We start from the raw sequence: 24,868 nt of genomic DNA on the forward strand, positions 1-24,868 counted from the left end.
TTTATAAATATAATAGTTAAACAATTACTTCAAATTTATATTATATTTATCATATAAAAATTTAATAATATTATGTAAGAAATTGATCCATATATAAATTTGTACGCAGTATACCTCAGCCTCCTCAGTGTAAGATCGCTTGGGTCGGGGCTTCGAATGCTCTTTGACACTGTTGATCTTAAGAAGATGGTACTCGAATTGATAGACACATTAAGAGTGTATCATTCGGTTCATTATTTAAAAGATATAGTGATACTTTTATGTGATATGAAATATTTGAGAAAAGTAAAAGTTTACAGGTTAATTTATAAAAAAATGAGTGGCATGTATGTAAATGCCCCAAAAAAATTTGGTATATCAACATAATAGATTTGATTTGATGAGTGTAAAACAATCTATGTAAATGCCCCAAAAAAATTTGGTATATCAACAAAATAGATTTGATATTATGAGTGTAAAACAATTAAATTTTTCTAAAAAATTGATTCTTCATCCTTTGAAATGGATTCATAAAAATGGAGACATGGATCAAGGCGGGGTTTCAGGAGGGCGGCAGGGCTGCAGAAGACGGGATTGCGATGGAGATGCGACCGATTCAAAGCGGCCTTCTCGGCCCCTCTCCCCTTCCGTTGGACGCAAAGCTTCAGGCTTCAGGGCGACCCGCCGGCGATGCTGGCTGGCTCCCTGGCCGCGAGCCTAGTGGGCCTTTTCCTTCTATTGTTCCTTCTCCTTCTTCTCCTCCTTGTCCTGGCCTGCCGGCCCTTGCGCTTCTTCAACCGCCGGCAATCGTCCACATCGAGCTTAATTAAGGTCTGGCTTTTCAATCGCGCACTCTGGTATTTTGGATAGTGAGTAATGCGATTAGTCTTTTAGGAGAGTTTGTAATTGGCGCTGGGGATGATCGCTGTCTTGATTTGTTTTATTTGCTATAATTTGGGCCTATTTTATAAGTTCTCATTCATTTTCTATGTCCATTCATGTCCATTCATGTTCAGGGCTGAGCTCATGTTCGGCTCATTAAAAAATATCAGTGTTCATGTTCAGTTTGTTTATATTTCGAACATAAAAAAAAATTTTCGTGTTGGGCTTTAACGAGCCGAATACGAGCTATTCAACAACCCTAGTCACGCAACCGTTAGGGGTGCAAACAAGCCTAGCTTGAACGAGCACAAACTAGGCTCGTGTTTAGCTCGTTAAAAAATATCATTGGTCGCGTTTGGCTCGTTTGCTTATCGAACTTAACACGAGTGTTCATGAACAACGAGCCATTTTGACAACCCTATTCGAACAGTTGTAGGATGTTAAGAGTAGGGCGAGATTTCAATCTTATTATTCATATTAAAATATTCATTTAAATAGAATTTAATATGTTTTTATTCTTTTTTTAATTAGTAATTTTAATTGATTATAAATTTTTGTAGCTCTATAGTCAATTTAATTATTTCAAGCCAAAACGAGCCTAATACGAACAAACAAATCTTCGTTAGTATTCAACTCGTTTATATATCGAGCGAAAAAAAATTGTTTGTGTTTGACTCATTTACTTAGTGAACGAATCAAACATGAGCTACTTAATGAGCCAAACACGAGTTGTTTATGAATAATGAACCATTGACAACCCTAATGTTTAGTGCTGCAATAATTATTTATCAATTGTGGGCATGTTTCCTTTTGAAGAATGTGTGTGTCATCATGACTTTATTGTTTTTTTTTTTTTTTGAAATGTTATGCTATTGTGCGTTCTTTAAGGTTTTCTGCTTTATGGTTCTCTTTATAGTGCTTGAATGTTTTTGTCCTCTATGTGGCTTGCAAGGCAATGGAGGTCTAATATTCATTCGTTTACTTAAATTTTTTGTTGCCTCGAACTATGGCTCAAGTTGATTTGTGAGATTCATTTATGCTTAAATCACAAAAGCAAAGACTATAAAATGGATTAAGGTCATGTTATCAATATAGGCCTGTATATAGCCCCATTTTAAGAGCCCACTATTTAGTTTTTAATAATTTATGTCATTAATATCATAGAAAACTCCATTGTCTCCCTCCATTTTAAATTTCTTATCTTATCAATTATATCTCGATCTATATCCTCACTTGTTTATGTACAAAGTCCTAAATACGAAAAATTTTGTTCTATCTCGTTGTCATTTTCAGTGCTAGTAAAGTTACGTGATATAGACCTTGATGCAATACATGTCTTTACTTTGGTCAATTTTGCCCACAAAATTCCAACTAGTTAAAGGCCAATTACAAAGAGTAAAACCATATCAAATCATAACTAAATGAGCCCGTTTTCAAACCGTTTTAGGTTCATTAATATTTATGACCTAATTTCTCTTTTTTACTTATTTTATCTGGTTTTTACCTTCTTTTGGATGATAATAAATTTGAACGTTTGTTAGGATTGAATTTTCTTAATATTTGATTTTGTTCTTATAAACTAATTTCTATAATTAGGGATCATGATTTTAATTATTGATTACTGTTTACTGACTGAATGGGTGCAAATTATGTGTTAGGCTGATTGAGTGCTCTCTAGATCCAAATTGTGCATGCAATTCACTCAAAATTTGCATGCAAAATTCTTATCCTTTCTTCTTGTCAATTTGATTTCATATTATTTCGAACCTTAAAGGTTCTTTAAACTCAATACCCTTAGTCATTATCCAATCTTCAAGCTATTAGCCTCCACATTTGTAAAATTTGTAAAACTTCCTATAATTTGGTTTAGAAAGGCTTTAAAATGGGCTCGATTTAGTTTTTTTATTGCCTGGTTAACTCATTGTAATTGACATATATCCACTCGGAGTTTTGTGGGCTGATTTAGCTTGTTTAAAAGATCTTTGTGTTTCATACATGCTTTTCATTCTACTAACTCGACATACCCCATCTTCTAAATTATCTCACCATGGATGCAACTTTTATTGATTTCATTATTGTATCGTCTAGTATCACCTTATCGTATTCAAATAAGGTAATTCATTCTCATTTTGCTTGCTTTTTTTTCCTTAGTTAACCAAATTTATATCTTCAAACCCTTAAATGTTTACATGATAAAATAATGCTGGGTTTTAATTTATGCAGGTTGATGACATAGAGCAACCTCTCATTACTGAAAACTCAGCTGATACTCCTGATCAAGGCTTTACTCGGAACTTTGTTGATGAATCTAATATTCAAATCGAGGGAAATAATAGTTCGCCAAAAGCAGTTGGGTCTATTGGAAATGTTAATTCTCCTAGAAAACATGGGCTTGTTATTAAGAAGAGGGTTTCAACAGACTTTCAAGTTGGCACAGGTATTGTCGAAGTTATATCTTAATTTAATCTTAAACTGACATCTATTTTCTTAGTTGATTAATAAGCAGGTTATTATTTTTATTATAGGGGATAGCTTTGTGTTGGATGTTATTAGTGATGAATCAAAAAATCGTCATGTTGGTCAAACACTTAAACGTGTAGCTGAGCCGATTTTGCCATGTGAAGGTGCAAAGCATGTCAGATGGGACGACTCTAGCTATGACTTGGAAATCATTGGTGATAATGGCAGAACTAAAATTTCTACCTTCAAGGATATTGCAATTATACGTATGAACTTTTCTTTAATGATGATTTTAGTCTTTGTTTGGTAATGCTTTTCTTCAGCATTTCTTTTCACTAACATTGCATATGATGCACCATAACACAATTTTGATTTTTGTGGGAAGTACATGATGGAAACTAAATTATGATTTTTTTTTAGCATTGCCTTCTTCCAGTTCATGAGCACAGCATCTTTTGGGATTAGCGATGACATTATTTTGTACAGCAGAACACACTTAGGAAAAAAATATATAAGGAAAGAAAAAAAGGAAGGAAAACCCTAAGTTGCCAAATTAACTTTAGAATTTGCATGTTGTCAAACCATTTTACCAGCCTATTAGCTATTTATAAATCTTGTCATCCCATCTTTTTGTTAGAAGTGCAGGAAGCAGTATAATTCTTGAAGTCATTGCTGGTCCTTCTGTTGGTATTCATTGCTCAAGAAATTCAAAAGACAAGACTCTTCTTCCATTAACCCTTGGAAGGGTTTCTCCTAGTGATTTGATACTGAAAGATTCAGAGGTTTCGGGAAAGCATGCACTTATTAATTGGAACATGCTTGTAAGATCCGCGACAGTACTTACGTTGTGTTCATTAACTTATTGTGGAAGAAATCTTCTTTTTTTATTGAACTTTTGTGGTGATGTGATTGTTTGGTTGGGTGACTGACTTTGCGTGGGTGATATGATTATGTTAGGCATTGTGAAATGGGAGAAAAAAAATTCATGTTATAATTGGTTTTTACCTTTTTGACGTAGGGGCTAGAAAATTTTCTTACATTTAAAAATGAATTTGTGGTCCCTTCTTTTGTCAAAGTAATGTATAGAAGGAAAGTTATTCTATAAATATGCGGATTTTTTTCCAAAAGCACCAAAATAGAAATATGGCTCTTACCAAAAGAAGATAACTTCATTGGCAAACTATTCTTGAGCTGATGTATTTAGGACACTTTTATTTTTCTTTGTTTAATTCTTTAAATGTCTTTTTTTTAGTGATTGTGTGTTCAATGTTTAGTTCCAAGTTAATTTTCAGAATGGCAGATTGGATTTTAGATAAGATACTACTCTAAAATTTTGCTCTTGTAAAAAAAATAAAAATAGACCAAAAAGATCATGTGTATTCACCATCATTGGAAACCTACTGATGCAAATTTTATTGTTGATTGCCTCTCATGAAGTTATAAAATGCAACACCTAAAAAAACCCTCCTAAAATTCTTTATGCAATGTGTTTTGAACAATGAGTGAATTCTACATGCTCTTTTCTCAGCACAAAGGGAGAATCTCGGAAGTGTTGATTGCGATATAGCTAGTAAAAAATGTGTACGTTTTTCTTAGTATAATGGGGAAAATATTCTATCTTTAAAAATTTCTAATGTAGATGTCCCATATGCCTTATTTAGCATGGTGGGTTTCGAAGATCATGATCAAGGGTGCTTTAGGATCCTAATTATTTAATTTTTTTATGCATGATGACAGGCCAAGTGATTCTTGTTGATGCCCTCTGTGCGAAGGCCATGCCAGGAGATTGCTAAAAAATATGAATAAATGAACATGAGAAGAACAACATAATGGATTGTGGACATGAATGCAACTGGAATTAAAATGGAGGAGTACACAAATGATAAAATAAGAATCAAATAAAAATTTAAAATGAGAGAAAAAAAATTTGCGAGTATTGAACATAAGAGACTACAAGCTATTATAGTGGGCCTAATAACTTTCCTACTTGCAAGAACAGAACCTCCTCACCATACTTCTAGAGCTCTCTTGAACACTCTTTGGCAATTAAAAATGTATATGTTTGTGAGAGTGAACTAAGGGGACTCCCTTATTTATAAATAAAAAAATGATTATTTGCAAGGCCCACGTTGTAAAAGCAAAAAGGTTACCTTTTGAAATGCATAAATGATGTCAATTTGTAAATGTGAAAAGCTTCCTTGGATGATGCAACCCATAATCACTGACAAGAATCCTTCCGTTTGGTTGAGTAAAAATAATTCTCTTCATAAGTAAATCAGAGTCCATAACATCAAGGATAACAAAATCGCAGGATTTTGATCAAACTCGTACTTATTTTCCATGATTTTCCCTATGTTGAAAGTTATAAATTTATTAATTTTAATATCATGTTGTTACCATTTTACATTGATTATTGGTATTCTTGCGATCGAAAAGAATAATTAACCATAGCAGCATGTGCTTATGTGATGCCTGGGACAAGATCTTTAAGTTTTCATAAAATGAGGGCAAAAGTTATGGGTAGTTTTATACCTTTGTGAAACCTAGAAGTGTATCTTAATATCCTCATAAAATGAGGGAAAATTTTTTGGTTAATTCTTATTTTAAAAATTCAATCTTCTTTTCTGAGAAACTAACTCAAAAATAAACTCTTTTTAACGTATAAGGATTAGTAGTTAGAAGAGGTGGTCAGTGGGCGGGGAAGACAATTGGGTTTAACTGCTTCGTACAGATTTGCTTGCAGTTAAGGTTTTGATATGATCCTCACCTCATGTCATGAATTAATTCTATGTTTCTGTTTTTTGTTCATGGTCCTAAAACACTACATTTTTTTGTTGACAGAAATCAAAATGGGAGCTGGTAGACATGGGCAGCTTGAATGGAACATTCTTAAATTCTAAGGCAATTCATTATCCAGCTGCTGGATCCAGGAATTGGAGCGAGCCTGTTGAGCTTTCAAGCGGTGACATTATCATTCTTGGTTCATGCTCAAAAATATCTGTAAGTGAAATTACTATACTCTTGCAATGTTTAGCTTCATATTGTTCTATGATCCTTAAAGACGTATAATCATTTTCTTTCTTATAGGACTACTGTGTGATTTTGTACAAACTATGTGAATATACATTCCAGAATCCATGAAATGGAGTTCTTTTAAACTTGCTCCAATTTCTACGTCTATTGTTGGATTTTGATCGAACCTAGTTTTGTTTTGTGGTACTCCTAGCTTTGTTATGTTTCGTGATTGCAGAAGATTTCATTCTCTAGTATCTTTACAATTTGTTATGTTTCGTGATTGCAGAAGATTTCATTCTATAGTTTCTAGTATCTTTACATTGAATGTTTGTAAACTTAATGTTATTTATTCATATAATATGCAAGAGTGTGTGCATATAATTTGTAATTTCTTGTTAAACTTGTATGTAGTTTCTGTTTCAAGGTATCTTGAAGCTTCACATTAGTTTTGAAGCTTCATTTGATCTGTTATTCATGATTTCCAACTCTTCTTTTTGATAACTATACTTCTTTGTCAACGTTTAGACTCTTCTCAGTTGGGTTTAGTTGTGAATGGTTTTTCTTTCTTTCTTTTGTTGTCTTATCATGTTCTTCCAAATATTTGTTTTGTTATTGACTTGTTAATAGCGCACTGTATAGGTGACTTTTTCTTGATCAAGGGGCCTTTAACTTTATTGGCTAGCATGCTTCTTGTATATTTGAGATTATTTTGGGATACTCGGTAGTTCATATTGTGGTTTAAACTAGGCTTGCTTTAACTTCTTAGTAGTTATTGATTTTCATTTTAAATTTGGACTGAAATTTGTTTTTAGTTTTATATTTACAAGTTTACTATTAGCGAATGATTATGTTGACCTATATAGATATTCCATATTCGATTCAATCAAACGAAGTGATCACAATGAAAGATAGATGTATTACAAGAGCTTAGATCAAATTATCGATTGTAATAAAAATTATTCAAATATTGCTCGTTTAAAAAAAAAGGATTATAGTTATGCATCCAGAATATTGAAATTTTTTTGAAGGAATCTCCATGATCAATTTGACCAAACATGATTAAAATGACATATGACAAACATGGCGTTGCATAAATCAAGGATGAAATGTCTTCATCGCAATCAAAATAACCCAATTGTTGTTCGTTTATAAAATGAATTACTACTATGTACATGGACTGTTAACATTATCAAGAAATTTCTCTTACGATCAATTCAATCAAAAGCAACCAAAATGACAGACAATGGATGTGTCATTGTGCAGATAGTGTTTGTAATGTATCACTCTCTATAAAAACAACTCAATTGTTACTTGTTTGCAAAATGAACTGCACAAGACGATCTACTAAAGTTGCATCATTGCGCGAATTTGGCTTGAAATATCTCGACCAAAATTGAAACTACTCAAACTTTGCTAGTTTCTAAGTGGGCTGTATTGTTATGTTTCGAATATCGAAAATACTTATGATAGATACCAATATTGCATAGGGGTCGTAGCACAAGAGTAAAACACAAATTTGTATGAACATGGAGAGATGGCATGCAATATAAGGTGTGAATGATGAAGAAATTATGAACAACACACAAAAAAAAAAAAGAGAGAGAAGCTGATTATAGTTATCGAAATTTTAACTTATTTTTAAGGAGGATTCAAGTCTGAGAATGCTGCACAAACTAATATAAAATAAATATGTCTTCATGTATTCTAAAAAATGTGTTAAAACATTTGAACCTAAAATCTAAGAATGTTGTACAGATTAAAAATGAGATAAACTCAATTTGCTTTTGTGATGAGAAAGGTGCAAATATTTTGAAAGCCTTGCTACTATTTTGAAAATAAAAGCTCTTTCTTCTCAAAGTATAAACCATCAAACTACACTTATTCACAAGCGGATCATCTTTCTTACAATGTAAGGTTGTTTTATATTTCAATTCTAATTTTCCATGCTCCTTGGAGCTGACAAGATTTCAACCTTGTGACTAGCATTATACAAGAAGCTTAAAACGGCCAAAGATTCAGTTTTTTATTTCCATAAGATTTGAAGACCTCTGTTAAAAAGAACAAATCTTTTTTAATGTAAACTTTTGATTTCAAACTTATAAGGAAAATCACGATTTTAAATCTATCAAACTGATTCTCTACACATGGGGCAGAGGTTACGAAGATCGTAAAACAACTAGTATTAAAATAAACTAAAATGATATGCAAACTATGAACATGATTCTGTACAAGTAAGAGGCATAGTCAATAAGTTTTAGAACAATCAATCAAATACTCTTATAGGGGGCATTGTTATAGTACTTCATAACTTGAGCGAGTTTATTTTCAAATTTCAAATATTCAAATTGCACGTACAAACGTGTTGGGAAATTTCACAATAATGGTAGTCGTGTTGATAAAAAAATCTTAGTTAAAGACATCATTGTTACTATACTACCCACAATTTGTTATATAAATTCAGGCTTAAATTCTGATAAAATATGAAAGTTTCAAGAAAACTACAAAATTTTAAGAACTTTCTAGTAAATTCTATCACACTTAAGCTTAAAGTAATAATTTATTCATCTTTTGCATTAGTTTATCAAGGTTTTAAATGTAAGATTAATCTAAGCTCGCAAAGAATCAATATCATATCATGCATATTTTTATGGTCACTCTTAAAAAATCTCACATTCGTAAGGATGTGCATTTGTCATTTAATCATGTGATTTTTTTGCTATTTAATCATGTGATTTTTTTGCTATATCAAATGATATCACAAAAGAAGTAGTTAAGATTAGTGTCCTCAGACTACTTGCTCGAACAAAATGACACAATTATATTATAGTCACGCCCAAAGATTGATTAGTCCCCAATGGTTCAAACCCCTGTAGTTGTGAACCATGTGATGCACTTGATATGGCTCAAAAGCTTTTTTTTAGTTAATGTTAATTTAAAATTGTCCTCATAGAAAAATATCTACCCTTGTTCGATAAGGTTTCTTTTGATGATGCAACACATAGTTGTTGATAAAGATGTTTTTATCAGGTTAGGTCGATTTCCCTCACCATTAGCTTTAAGTTATATAGGCAGCAAATTTTGGAATCTAAAGCCAAAACGTGTGCTAATAATCGCTAAGCACTTGTCATCTAGTGGCTAGCTTTAACTGAAAGTTTTATCTCATCATTGATAAAGTTTTATCTCATCATTAATGATGAGATACCTGATGTTAAAATCCTGATAAAATGAGGGTCAATTTTATAGGTAATAACTTATCTAAAAATTTAATCTGTCCTTTAAAAAGTTGTCTCGGAGCCACACATAGCTTTCCATGAAAGTCATGCTCGAATTTTCAATGTCCACAATAATAATTGCATTGTTCTTTTTCCTTGTTTTAAAAATTATATGTGTTACTCTTTTGACTTCTTTAGGTACAAATCGTGCAAGATGTTGAGTATGAACTGCCTGTTGGAGTTGGCATTGCATCTGATCCCATGGCCGCGCGTCGCGGTGGGAAGAAGCTTCCCATGGAAGACGTCTGTTACTGCAGATGGCCCCTTCCTGGTGTTGAACAGGTGATTACAAAAACATATTTTTGTCAACCCTTTTTTTAATAATGGTTAACATGCTCTACCTGCATTGCAGTTTGGACTATTTGGTATTTTTGATGGACATGGTGGGGCTGGAGCAGCCAGAGCGGCTAGCAAGTGTGTTTTCTGATTTATATATTTTTTTTTGTTTGCCTACTTGTATTTTGCATGTTTGCATTATTTGTTGTAGTTGATAGCCTTCTATATTTATGAAGTACAATATCTATCTACTGTAGTTTCTTTTATGTATTTGTAAGCAGAACCTCAATTATGGTTTTTTTATTATTTGTTGCCTTTTGTCATTGCAGTTGCCATCTTTAGGTTATGAATTGTGCATTTGTCATATCATTACTGCAGGAGAAATCTGAAGTAGTCCTGTTTCTCCCCCTTTTTTTTTATTTTTTTTAGTTTTCTGATTTCCTCACAATATACACTAGAAAAGATTTAGTTTATTTCACATTGTATGCAACTTATCTACAAATAAGTTTTCTTTTTAGTAAGTTCCTGGTCCCTTCTTCAAACAATTCCACAATTGATGCACAGTTAGGTTCGATTTGTTTTGCATTTTTGTATTGACTACAAGCTAAATTATATAATTGATACCATTCTAGTACTCTTAGAAGGTGTTTAGGAAGCAAGATTTGTGGGAGGCTGTTTTGAGATGACAAGGGTAAGGTAATATGCGAGTTTGACGACAATTGGATGGGGATAAGCATCGTTAGGCGGTTGTCCTGGCTGAGAACAGCAAGGAGAGCTCCGAAACGATGTTGTACGTGGTTCCAGGAGGTTCACCACCTGTTCTTAAGTAAGATACTAACATACCAATTGCAAAGCGAAGATCATACAATACTCCTAAAGCGGAAAATCAGATATTGCAATCTTCAAGATACTCAAAAAATCATAAGTGCAAGATATAAATATGAAAAAGCTAGAAAAATAAAACACTTGTTGAAATTGAAAAGATAATAGGATCATGCGGTCTAGCACCTTGCGATCATGAAAGTTAACAATTTTGCGATATCACAGAATAACCACGGTCTAACTTGTCACAAAATTGCAAAATTCTCAAATTTCGTACTCTTGCGGTTCTCTTGTGCACGGAACGACAACGTCCCGTAATTCAAACATTTGCTCTTCTTATGAACTAGGAGGGACTTCCTTCTCTAGAAATTTTTGGAATCGATCTACCATAATAATAAAATTATTATACTGCGGGGAGCCCCACTACAAAGCCTATGCTCACATCTACCCAAGACAACTTTTAAACAAGTTTGTCATTCCAAAGTCTATTATGGTAGAATAAATATTTATTATTTTTTGGTACAACCAAATTTGGAATTGCACTGACAAGTATTCTCACGAATCAAGCATCAAGCTATTAAATTCATAACTTGCTTCTCCTACTTCTCGTACTCGGCTAGGCATATTTGATAAACAAGTATGTCTGAAAGAACCGACCCTGGAATGAAATCTATGATATGTTGGACCACTTATAATGGCAATCACTTAGGAGATAAACTGTCAATCAGGGCATCCAACAACTCTCTCAACAGGGGTTGTCTTTTCTCTGATATCGGCTCCTTAAATTCATTATCTTTCAGGACATTCAATTTTAATTATGTTTTGACCTCTCTATTGGGCTCAGCTTGAATTACTGACATTGTTTCCTTGTTAGCTAGAAGTTGAGATTCCTATTTGATGTCTTCATTCTCTAATGTGTCGCTGTCTATTTCTTCAAATACCCATGTTTAGTGAAAGATACTATACTTATATTTGGGCAATCTGATTCAATATGCCAAAAATCATGACACTTGAAGCACTTTTGGTGAGTGTTGATGTTGGGGACTCCATCTTTTCTCCACTCCGGACTGGTTTCTCTTAAAGTGGGGTTGTCTTAGATGGCATGCCCCATTAGGTGTACTTTTGTTGTTTGATCTTAGGGTTGAACTTTGTTTGTACGGCGTGGCGGTCACTTGGTGACGTTGCTATTTCTGCTCCTTCAAAGCTACAGTTTGTACATCGAGTAGGGACTAATATGGTTGCAGTTACACCAGATACGAATAGATGAACCCCGTCTTTCAAGATACCTCGCTACAGTGTGTTCCTACGATTCCACAAACTCACATTTTAATATGATTTAAACAAATTTAGTTGTGTACTCTATAGAAGAATTTCTCTGACGCATGATGGAGTTTTATGAACATATCCCGTCAGTAATATGGAGGAAGGTATTTGCAATTCTTCTCCCTTTTCATCTTGAAACCAAGTGGTGATCTTACTATTTTTTCCCGTTTTTGATGATGCTTTAGGTTCTACTATCATAAGAAAGCATTCTCCCCAAACTTAATAGTGCCTAATTTGACCCTCCTGTTGGCTGGTGTATCTTTGTACTCAAAGACCCGGTTTCATTTTTTGGAGTCACTACATGAATTCATGCAACCATCAAAATCAGGTAAGTCGATTTTCACTCTAACATCTAAACTTCTTTAATATTCAACATCAAATCAACGTAGCAAAAGTTTTTCATCTTATGAAGTGGAAGGGATTCACTTCCTCCTTTTGATATCTTGAGTCATTGTTGTGGTTATAAGTGATCTCAACAGATTATCTTTTCTCAGAGGCAACAAACCTCTATTATAGTTGGAAGATTGTCCGTTGCGTATTCTTCATAATAAGTTGTTGGACACCTCATTTAGGGTTTCTCCTTACCGACATGGCATCATTTTCTCCTGATTAGATTTTCGATGGATGTAGGATTACAAATCAATGTTGGTTGGGAGTTTAGGTTTTGGTGTTAGGTGTCGGGATAGAATTTTGGTGAAGAAACAGTGGTTGGATTTTATTCTGAAATTTAGGGTTCAGGCTAGGATTTGTGTTAGGAATGATTTCGATATTGTGGGGACACACACACACACACACATATATATATAGAAAACCCAAAGGCTAATATATTAAAAAAAAATAAGGATACATATAGATTGTGTGGAATGACCCAAACATGGCACCCTTCCCCCACAATAACCAACACATACAAATGATTCCAGAAAAGAGAAAATACAGAAAATTACAAGAGACCTAAAGTCAAAAAAAAAAACAAAAAATGCCAAAAAACGTAAATCAGGTAGCTAGAGAGCGATCCAATTTTGTTTTGTTTTTGCCTCTAGTTCTTGGAAAGGAGCCAGCTAATTAATTGGTAAGATGATTGTCATTGTCAGTAGTGACCAAAACATCATCCAATAAGTTCTCAAGCTCGAGTCGACCTTCAGTCTTCTTCTTTCTTCTGGAATAGACCTGTCATTCATCATCCGAAGATTGGCTCGTCTAATTAGTGGATTGGTCTAAAATGTGTCAGACATGTGTAGGATGTTGAACATTAGAAATAACTGTTTGTTGTACTAGTTGATCTTTGATTGAATCAAAGGAGCACTCTCATGGTTTTTGGCATGTAAGTGAGTCTTTTTTAATAACAGTGAGTGGTAGAAACACTTTTGGATTTGTATATGTAGTATGATGTTCTTCATCAGAAGCTGCGATGTTGAATCGGGTTGCACCTTCTCAGCAGGGAGGGTAGGTGGCTGATCTTTAGCGATATTCAAGTTCTGTTCTGTGGTAGCTTTCTCTCCAGATGGAACAAATATGTCAAGAGTAGTGGAATTAGATCCATCCTTATTCACTTGATCTTTAGATTTCAAATTAGGATGAAACTTATGGCATTTATCAAGTGTATGCCCAAACATCTTACAATGAGAACAATAAGGCGGTCTATGCTCTACGAAGATTTGTTGTCAATATCCATTATGAGTTGTGCCCAACCAGATTTCAGTAACATCAGGTAAAGTAATATCTCTTTGCACAAGGATTCTGGCCACAGAAGGTCTCGTTATGTTAAAAGTCGGTAGATCTAGCTTCATAGGGTCCTCAAGTATAGCCCTAATAGAGTAAAGAACCTGATGATGAAAAAAGTGCAGCTTGAGACCTGGTGGACTAAATCATATGAGTACATTAGGAGGTTCATGATTGGGGTTAAAATCAGGAGACCACTTGAGTAGCTTCATTGATTTACCAGCAATGCTAAGATATTTTTTGGAGAAAGTCTGAGTGTAGTCTTCAGCCACAGTTAATTGAATCAATACATGTCTCTCATCCATGAGCCATACTTTTCACTTCCCTGCTAATTTTAGATCTTCAAAATTTTTCCTGATAACTTCCATAGGTGAGTGCCCCCACTGAAATTTTCCAATAAGAGTAAATTTGAATCTGTCAGTCAGTGTTGAAATTTCTAATTCCGAGAAAAAGAGTGTTGTTTTCCTATTTTTTCTGCTTGCATTCTTAATAAATGGACAGTCATCTGTCCTTATAACTTGAGGGGAAGACAACCGCGTCTTCACCTGAGAATTACCTACCACATGGGCAAAGGAGTTTTTGTCAGGTTTAACCGAAGAAGAAGAAAACTCCATCACATCAATTAGAAGCTCTGCGCGGTAAGGCCGGGCGGAGGACGGTATGGGCGAAGCCGCAGAATGCCGCGCAGAAGACAGGAACCGAAGAAGACAATGTGTGAACCTGTCAACGTTGAAAGCAAACAGAGACGACGCAGCAGATGCGAATTCTGTCGGCTTCAAATGTCGCAGACGCAAGCCGTTGTCGACGTCGAAGTAGCACGAGCCAACGATGACGGAGAGGACGGAGAGACAACGTCGGAGAAGAAATGTGAGGAAAGGAAATGATCTTATGCGATAAGAGTTGCTAGGGTTCGACATGGGTCAAACTCCTAGCAGAGCCGAGCATATATATATATATGGATTTTGGATTTTGGGCAAGAAAGTCAAATCCCAAAAAATTTAGAGTTTGTTTGGTTCTGATACTAGATAATACCGTTCTAGGGCTCCTAAAAGGTCTTTAGGAAGCAGGATTTGTGAGGAGGTGATTGTGGGATGATAAGGGAAAGGTAATATCGGACTTCAAGTTATTACAATCTCCAAGATATTCAAACAAAACCAAAAGTCCAAAAAAAAACAAGAAATACAAGACATAATTTGTCCCCGACTAGAAAGAAACCCTAATTAGAAGAAAAGTGAAAGGAAAAAAGCTACAAAAGGAAAACACTCTTGTTGAAATCGGAAACATGACGAGATTGTGCGGTCTGGCTCTCCTACGATCATGAAACTTAATGATACTGTGATATCGTGAAATTACCATAATCTGGATCGTCATGGAATTGTAGAATTCCCAAATTTCACATTTTTGCCGCCCGAACAAGGCGGTGGTTTCCTGTAATTCAAACACTTATGCGTCAGTGACTTAAGCACATAATAAAATAAGAATTTGTGGTTGTTTTACTTTCACGTTTTAAATTGTGTCAAATGCATTAAATTTGTCCAAGACACTGTGTTTGGCCTTTGTATTCTTTTGAATTATGAAAATTATGTTCTCTATCCAAGTATTCATGTTACTAAGATTGCCACATCCCTTCTTTCTTATTTCAACTTTTCCTGTCAAAAAGCTTCACATTTCTCTTGATTTTTTATTTGACTGAAAATGAGATGCAGCTTTCGAATATGTAAAGCCCGCATGGCTGTCCATGTGCTCACCAGCGCATGTCATAATTGCTATGGGGGTATATAATGAATGAACAATTTTGTTCAATTTAAGAGTTTTGATATTCTTGGATGCAAAATCACTTGTTGAAGCTTCATTTGATTGTTTTATATCAGTACATATGATTATGGAGGCCCTTGTATTATATTTTTTTGGTAGAGCCCCCATTGAAACTTTTTTATTCATTGATCTCATTTGATGTCTAATCAAACTAGGTAATACATTTTTTAATAATGTTTATTTATTTAATTAAATTGGCATTTATATATTATCTTTTTAGGGCTTATTTATGTTAACAAATAAACATTACGATGTAATAATCCAAGCAATGTTACTTCATTAAATGTTCTTTATACCTTTATTAGACCAGTTGATGAATACAAATTTATTTTTATAGTTAGATTACTTAAAAAGATATTTTAATTATTTGATTGCTGTCTTATTGCTAAATTCTTCCGTGTGCTAGTAGTTTGAATTTGACTAAATAAATGATAAAGTTGCTTCATTCATTGTAAATTCGTCGAGGAATGTAAGGTACCTCAGGCATTCGTGTATGCGATTCTGATTACGCCTTTTGTGTTATTTTGTTAAGGAGTGAAGTGTTAAATTAGTCCCCTTATTGTTTAATAGGGTTATTTTAGTCTCAAAGTCTATTCAAGTGTCAAATTAGTCCCTAGACATGGGACTAAAATAGTTTTACGTGGGTACTATTTCAGCCTATATTAAATTAGTCTGGGGAGTAAATCAACATTTTTATAGACTCTAGGACTAAAATAACCCTCCGCAAAGTGTTATGGGACTATTTTTGACACTTGTCTCTTTTGTTAAGTGAGGGCTGTAGCATTTACTCTCCTCTTTTTGCCATCTCCAGGCTTCTTCCACAATTCATTGTCAACATTCTGTCCAACCCTGAAAAGAAGCAGAGGGTAATTACATGCGACGATGCTTCAGATGTTCTGAAGGAAGCTTTTTCTCTCACGGAAGCTGCACTGAATCATCAGTATGAGGTTCTGCCCTATCTCTAGGAATAATGCAAAATCCGATATTCTGGCATATCTGATGTTTTACATGTATGATAGAGTATAGGGAAAAACATCTGTTCTCTGTAAAAGCTATACCCGTTTTTTGTTGTAATTCAATGGATTTTTTTTATATTTTTTGAAATATCTTTGATTCTCCTTCTTAATGGACGTGTTATCTGATGTGATTCATGACTTGATCTGCTATTAGATGTCCTATCATTAAAAGGCAAACACCTCATAACAATATCTAAACTTTTGATAAACAAAATTTGAGGTCATTTTAGGTAACTCAGAAAATAATTAAAGGAAAAAAGACAGCTCTAACAAAACAAAAATAACTAACAATTTCGAAAGGTATGAAAAAACATCCCAAACATTAGTTGGATTTATCATGTGAAAACTCTGCAAGATAATCTCCATAAAGAACCATCGTCCGAAGCTGAAAGAATTGAAATGACAGAGTAAAGGTGGTGATATCTCGCCAGAAGATGAAATAGTAAGAATGGCAGGATACTTATCATGAATAATTCAGGATGAAAATTAACGTAGCATCTCTCTTTGCTACCCTTTTAAGTAGCAGAGATAAAAGCATGGACATGACATAATATGCCTGAATACCATTATGTGGAGGCAACCTCAAGAAATACTAAATGCTCAAATGTGCCTAGATGATAAAATTGTTTCATAAAATTAGGACAATATTACTAGCAAGCAAGTACAAGCAAAATGTCTTAGCCAACTAAAAATTTGATTTTACTTTTTGGCTTTGTTGCGTGAAGACAGGTAAGTGAAGTGTTAATAGTGTGGGGAAGATATGACTAGTTCATGTTTTTTTTTTAAAAGTTCATATCTTAGTAATTTTTAAACACTTAGATAAGCTTGCATTTCAGCTTGCATTTCAGCTGTCTTTCATCAGATTAACCAATGTTAAAGCTGGTATGTAATTCACACTATTGTTCAACATGCAACGCATCAATCCAATCTATGCATGCTTGGAAAATTCCATAAGGACTTTAGTTTTTCTAAAGCGATAAGGCATGAATTGGAGGCAAGTAGAAAAAAATATGATATGAGCTATTGGTTATTTGCATCTTATCATTATAAGCACGGAATCCCCAGTTAATATTTAATATGATGAACATTGAAAAACCTTAATTGAAAACTCTAAGATCCTCTAAATGGTATGACGTGGGGCTTCCCCGTGTAGATGTGGGACGCAGGAGTGGATCTTCCTTCACTAATGTAGGACTCGCGGGTTCTCCTGCGTCTGAATTTGACCGGTTTGTTGAAGACCCGTTCAGGGAAATCCCAGGCCGAGCCGCCCGGGAAAGACTTCTGACGGGGCGATTGACATCTCGCGCCCTCTCCTCCTTCCTTTTCTGTTTCTTCTTTATATGGGAAGAATTTAATGGCTATTTATGGATCTTTCTGGCCTCTCCACCTCTTTCTTTTGTATGGGAGTTTCCTTCTTTATTTCTTTCCTTTCTTCGTTAATGGGGAGTCCATAATTTGTTTTTTTGCTGATTGTAGGGTTCAATTTTGCTTTATTTGCTTTCAGATTTCCTATGTGGAATCTCTTTGTTTTTTGTAGGTGGTGGTGTTCCGGTTGTATCCTACTCAAAAGTGGTGATGTATCTTCGCTTTCATCTTCTTAAACCCTTCTCCTCTTCTCTCCGGCAACTACCGACCTCCCTTTTCCCTATTCCAGCACCCAGCCATCCTTCCCCTAGCAACATAACATTGTTGCTCCACTCCCCAACCTTCATCACGACAATAGTCGCCACTTTACTGCAGCAGATCAAACTGTCCAACACCTTCCCTTCCGTCCCATTTCCCCTATCGGCCTCCAAAATCACCACCAACCAACCTCGCAACCACCAACCCTTCCCCATATCTTCACCTCGTTGCCAGCGCCACTCCACCCTCGGATCTTCTCCTTCGGCTCTAGTCAGAGATTATTTTGTGATTGTATTTGCTTTTCAGTTTGTGTCGTATTGTATTTGCTTTTCAGTTTGTTGCTTTTCAGTTTGTGTCGTGTTGTAATCCTATTTCTATATTAATAAAAGTTTGTTTCATGCGTTTTCGCCGTTTTTTCTACTAGTTTCGGTATCATTTGGTATCAAAGCTGACCCAACAATAGTCTCATCTTAGGGTTTCCTAGCATATGCTCCTACCCAAGCCATCCCTACCAAAAATTTTCCCCTCCAATTCTCAAACCACCACCAAGAATTTGACCTAGCCCTAATTAAACCCTTGCTGATTTTCAAAATTAACAACACCAAATTATTTTCTACACTGTTAATGAGTCTCCTACACTGTCTTTCACCTCCCAACCATAAACCCTAGTCATGCCACCAGCAAGATACATGTCAAGCCTTCCCAAGAGGAGATACGACGAGAGATCCACCAACTTTAACGGTGGATTACGGACATGGAAGATGAAATCCAATGGGTGGCCACTTTCGACCATGATCCGAAAGGTTGAAACTTGGAACGAGAAGATATGAAGATGAAGCGTGAAACACAACACAAATTCCTACCGACTTAGTATCGTCAAAAGTTATAGTTCCTAGCTTTCGAAGTGGAGAGACCGCAGCACCAGGGACCCCTTGGCTACTATCCAGCGTAACCAATCCGCTAGTCTGTCACAGACAGAAAATATTGCAAGTGCCACAAATTTGGACATGTTGAAGCAGAATGCACAATCAGGGAGTGATCTACTTCACCGACCAGGGCTTCATCGAAAATTTGGGTAAATGACATCGTTGACACTGAAGATGGTGAGGACATAAACGAGGAGTATCAGCTTTCAGTTGAGAGATGAACGATGATCAGGAAGAAGATACAAATTTCATAGATGATTCTTATTTTTCAGCCAACAAGAAGGAGACTCTACCAATTCTAGTTGACCCTTAGAAGAGATTCCAGCTGAGGTAACAAGACATTCATGCAGGTATGAAGTGGTAGTAGCTCGAGCTATTGTTTCACAAGTGGTGAGAGGAACATCAGTCGGAGTGACTTGGGATGTCCAAAAGGGGCATGAGTTTGAGGAGCCGACCACAGATACAGGGCCACCACAAATCAAAGTATTGTAGATTTTTTAGATGTATAGACCCCTTCCTGAGTTACTCTTATAAAGGGAGGTTCAACAGGCCAGAAGTAGGGTCATTTTGTGTTATGTCAAAAATATCATGTGGAGCTTTTCAAAGTTTATTTCTTGTTCCACAAGGTACCTCTCATCAAATGTCCAAACAGGAGAGATGAGCCCCAGTTTTGTATTGGACCCAAGGAGTTTAGTGGGGACGAAAATTTTTCAATGGGAACCAGGACCTATCAGTAACAAAGAGCTCTCTCCCGAGCGAGTGCTGGTGAAAGGGGTGCAGCCTATCACAAATTTTATCCCCAGATTGATCCCTCCTTCTATACCAGTTTCTTAGCTGCACTCAATCGATTACAAGGAGTGGAAGAACAAGGATACTCCTGGAATGGCTCAATGCTTGTGCTGTGAGAATATTTGTCTTCCAACAGTTCTAGCTCAATGCTTGTGCTGTGAGAATATTTGTCTTCCAACAGTTTTAGCTCAAAGTGTGCAAAATGTGGATGGATTCATATGCTACCAAACGTGCTTTGGAATGACAACGCTTACAAGATCGACCTGCCAGGGGGCTACAATGTTTTAGGCATGCTCAACGTCGCCGACCTGACACAGTACTAGGAGGAACCTGAAACTTCGACAAATGAAATCAAAGATCCCCCAACCCCGGGAGCTTGACGCGGGGCTTCCCCGCTTAGATGCGGGATGCAGAAGCGGGGCTTCCCGCACTGTCGCAGGACTCGCAGATTGTCCCACATCTGAACCCGACCAGTCCAGGGAAGTCTTGGGCCGAGCAGTCCAAGCGGGACTTATGATGGGGCGAGCTATTCCCACGCCCCTCTCCTCCCTTTTTTGCTTCTTCTTCCAATGGGAAGATTTTAATTGCTATTTATGGATCTTTCTTTCCTCTGCACCCCTTCCTTTTGTGTGGGAGTTTCCTTTATTTCTTTCCTTTGTTTGTCAATGGGGAGTCTATAATTTGTTTTTTTATTTTTATTGTAGGGTTCAGTTTTTCTGTTTTTGCTTTCAGATTTTCTGTGTGGAGTTCTTTTCCATTTTTTAGGGTTGTATCTGAGGAGGTGGTGGTACTTTGGCTATATTCTACTCGTGAAGTACCTTCCCTTTTAATATTCCCTAACCCTTCTCTTCCCCTCTGCAGCAGATGCTGGCCTCCATTTTCTCTATTCTAGCACTCAGTCATCCTTCTCCTAGCAACATAAGCTTGTTGTTTCACTCCCCAACCTGCATCACGATAGCAACCGCCACTTTCTTGGAACAGATCTGTCTGTCCAACCCTTTCTCTTTTGTCCCAGTTCCCCTACCGGCCTCTCAATCACTACCAAACCCCTTCCTAACCGACCTCGCAACCACCAAACCTTCCCCATTCGTTCACCCCATTGCCTCCCTCGAACCTTCTCCGTCGGCCCTAGCCAGAGATTAGTTTATGATTGTATTTGCTTTTCAGTTTGTGTCGTGTTGTAACCCTATCCATATATTAATAAAAATTTGGTTCGAGTTTTTCTGTCGTTTTCCTACTAGTTCCAGCATCATGGTATAAATGATAATCTCAACAAAAGTTCTACCTTTGAATAGATGAATTATATGCTGAATTTCAGGTCAATTTTCTTGCAAGAAAAGAACTATAAAAAAAGATTTATTGAAATGATATAAATTTCAAACATACTTGATAAGATTTTTTCCTTGTATATTTTTAGCTCAAGAAATTGAGATACAAATGCAAAATCAAAATCTGGGCTATATGCCAAATATATTAGTACCTACAGCAAAAATGAATTGCTTTGAATCAGACATTGGTTCACTTTTAAGTCCTTGTTTAAACTTAAATTTGGAGCTAGGTATGAAATCTTCATAAAAGCATGTAGTACTTTCCACTTTCAATAGGATTGGTTTTTAGCACTTGGGAATCTAAGATATTTTGCTTAAGACGATTTTCGTGCACTTTGTCTCTATTTGACATTTCTAATTATCCATTGAAGTTAATTAAGGCTTTGCAAAAGTTAACTTACTTTGTGCTGACTATCTTGATAAGCTTGTCTATTGTTCTTTCTTCTATTTTTATTTTGTTCAATAATATGATATATTTTTCCAACTCATAAAATGATATTTAAGCTAAATATTTTTTCACTTGGAATGGAATGTTGTCTGCATCCTTTTAGCTTTTGTTCATTACCAACATATTTTGATACTTCTGGATTTTAAAGAAGGTTTTTTTTTTCTTATTGTTTTATTCATTGATTCTGAGGACTTTTAGAGGACATGTTGCATGAAATCATCATGACTATATTAGCTACTTATGCTCTAGCTTTAGTTCAATTCTATTTATTTCTACTTAATGATTGATTTGTGCTTAGTTAATTCTTACGATCATGTCTTTGAGTAATATAAACTTTCAATATTCAGAAGTGAAACTCATCTGCTGCCCTTGTTTGAATATTTATTATAGACGATGGTATTAGGAATAGTACATGCGGTGGAAAATCCTAATGATTCTTCATTTTATCAGCATTATTGAAATTTCAATTACATTGCTACACAGCCAATGACTTGTGTGTCATATATGAACCAAAAAATGACTTTCAGATTTCAATAGATATTAGGCTGGTTAGGTATTGTTTAGCAAAATTGGAAGCTGCATTATACTTTTCAGTCTTTTGGATCTAGTCCTTTGACCCTTTGATTTAAATGAGTTTCAGATTTGCAAGATAGAGTGTAATTGTCATTAGAGATGACCATATTATATCATCATCATCATCTTTGGTCTTTTCTCAACAATTTTGGACAAGCTTTATGAATCCTCTTTTCTTTCGTTTATGTTAAGTTTTGCCTGAGATGTTGAATATATTCTTCACAATCAATTTAAATTGCTTCTATCCTTGTTACCTTAGTTCATCTCATTTTCTCGGACACTAATTTCCTCTCTCCTTTTAATGGGACAATCAAGTTCTTTCTATTATGCCGCAAAACTCTCATTTTCATGTAGTTCATTCTACAAAACATTACCAGCATAATTCTCATGTATTGTACTACTGCTTTTTTGTTGGAGGTGCAGAGTAATTGTTTTTCTGCCATAACTGCATGGTTATCATGGTACATCTAGTTAGTAAAAAAGCAAATATGTTTTTTGTAATAATCAATCTTTTTTCAGGGATGTACCGCCACAGTTCTTCTGTTTTGGTTTGATTATGATGAAGAAATATTCGTACAATGTGCAAATGTTGGTGATTCCGCTTGTATTTTGGAGTATGTGTTCTGTTCTTTTATGTATTGTTTTTTTTTGTAGTAGCCTCAACAATGAGTACTTGAGTATCTGGTTAATTAATGAAAAATGTGTAACTTTTCAGATTGTTTCACTCATGGTATTTGTAATAAACAGATGATATATTGCATGAAAATGCAAGTTTGATTGATCTTATAGTTTGAAAATCCCCATTTAAAATTACTACTTGCTTTCCTTTAAAGTAAACCCAGAAAATACAAGATAGTAAAAAAAGAACATTCATCATAATCTAAGAAAATAATATACATGCCAATTAAAATGCATTCGTTAATTAAAATGCATCCGTCTGCGTTATGAAATTTGACCTTGTTTTATGATTTAATTAAAATGCATTCGTTGCAGTGTTGATGGTAAGCAGACCGCCATGACAGAGGACCACCGGGTGACCAGCATATCGGAACGAACTCGTTTGGACAAAGCAGGGAAACCCTTGAAGGAGGGAGAAACACGCCTTTGTGGTGATTGACGTTCAATCTTCGCATTCTTTCTTTTGGCAGATTTGCATGCATACCACTTATTGTTATATGTGCGCATGTCTAACAACTATACTTCAGTTTTTACATCCATACCGCCTTACATATGCATTTAAAAGTTAAAATTGTGGTGTTTTTTATGTGATGTGAAAAATTTGGGAGTTATAAATGTAAAAAGTAAAGTTTAGGATTTAGATATGTAAATACATAGGAATTGAGTGGTATGTAGGTAAATGCCCCCTTTCCTTTTTCTTTTAAAATTCAAAACTAACTTTCGCGGAACTTATTAGATGCACAAAATATGCAATTTTTTACTGGTATGCGGCCATGGCACCATAGCACAAAATATTGATGGATCAAGTTGGTCGCAACTGAAAGAAGTCCAACTTTCATTTGCCAACTTTTTCTAATTAATCCTCTCGTTTGTCTTATTCGGTTCTTCTTTAGGGTCTATGGAATGTGCGTAAAACGAATGGAACAAATATTAAAATCAAAGTTGTTTCCCTGATTTTTCAGGTTTAAACCTTAGCCGAATGCTCGGAGACAAATTTCTTAAAGAGCAGGACGTACGCTTCAGTGCAGAGCCATATGTGAGTCAAGTTGTCCATTTAACAAAAGGCAGCACAGCTTTTGGGCTAATAGCAAGGTAAATTATCATTTTCACCCAAAAATTCTCTATTTTTATACATTTTATATATGTTGAACCTTAATAGTGAAATAAAATGCAGCGATGGTTTATGGGATGTAATAAGCACCAAGCAGGCTGTGCATCTTATTTTTCAGGTGGAGTATTATTTCTTTTCTTATCCCCTATTACCGTTTATTTTTAAAAAAAGAAAGATTTACATCCATATCATTTAATTCCTATGTATTTACATATCTAGCAACTAAACTTCAATTTTTCACATAACTATGCATGAAAAGGTGTATTTCACTTTTTCGAAGTTGAAATGATGGTATTTTTTATATGATACGAAAGATTTGGTTGGTATACATATTAAAAAGCAAAATTTTGGTGTTAGATATGTAAATACATAGGAATTGGGTGGCATGCATGTAAATGTCCCCCCCACCCCCCAAAAAAAAATTTAAGATCCTTCTCGATCTTGTACAAGCATCTTTAGCCGCCACCTTGTTTGGATTGATTTTATACGTATGATCCTGTTTTGACAAGTATGTGCAGATAAAGGAAAAATACGGAGTCCAAAATGAAGACCTGGCTGAGAGGATAGCGAATTCTGTACTGAGCGAAGCTCGATCGTTTCGAACCAAGGACAATACATCGGTTATCTTCTTAGACTTTGATCTCATCAGAGTTGATTCTCATAAATTCAATCAATGATTACATTATAGAGTTTGTTAATGTTTTCTTGTGCCTATTTTGTGACTCAATTATTTAATATATTTTTTTTAATTTTGTTCTTTGCTTAGGAGGCTATTTTTCTTTGGGAAATTTACATACGTACCACATTATTCTT

The 24,868-nt window shown here is 35.2% G+C and overlaps 1 protein-coding gene across 1 annotated transcript; it reads left to right on the plus strand.

Moving 5' to 3' along the window:
• The first annotated feature begins 653 nt into the window (after positions 1-653).
• On the plus strand, positions 654-24,808 carry LOC110039378 (protein phosphatase 2C 70). The gene is made up of 13 exons (XM_020744416.1): positions 654-810; positions 3,085-3,298; positions 3,387-3,587; positions 3,967-4,142; positions 6,163-6,321; positions 9,747-9,890; positions 9,961-10,022; positions 16,375-16,510; positions 22,786-22,880; positions 23,260-23,375; positions 23,907-24,036; positions 24,119-24,173; positions 24,574-24,808. The coding sequence occupies exons 1-13, from the start codon at positions 670-672 to the stop codon at positions 24,730-24,732; spliced, it is 1,788 nt and encodes a 595-aa protein (XP_020600075.1). The 5' UTR covers positions 654-669; the 3' UTR covers positions 24,733-24,808.
• The last annotated feature ends 60 nt before the right edge of the window (positions 24,809-24,868 follow it).

This window comes from Phalaenopsis equestris, unplaced genomic scaffold (assembly GCF_001263595.1).
Source record: "Phalaenopsis equestris unplaced genomic scaffold, ASM126359v1 Scaffold000002, whole genome shotgun sequence".
NCBI lineage: Eukaryota > Viridiplantae > Streptophyta > Magnoliopsida > Asparagales > Orchidaceae > Phalaenopsis > Phalaenopsis equestris.

Excerpts from the sequence above, each read along its gene's own strand:
- LOC110039378 (XM_020744416.1), top strand. The coding sequence starts at position 670 with ATGCTGGCTGGCTCCCTGGCCGCGAGCCTAGTGGGCCTTTTCCTTCTA. Across the intron at positions 9,891-9,960 it reads CCCTTCCTGGTGTTGAACAG|TTTGGACTATTTGGTATTTT; the intron begins GTGATTACAAAA and ends CCTGCATTGCAG. Across the intron at positions 24,174-24,573 it reads CTGTGCATCTTATTTTTCAG|ATAAAGGAAAAATACGGAGT; the intron begins GTGGAGTATTAT and ends AAGTATGTGCAG.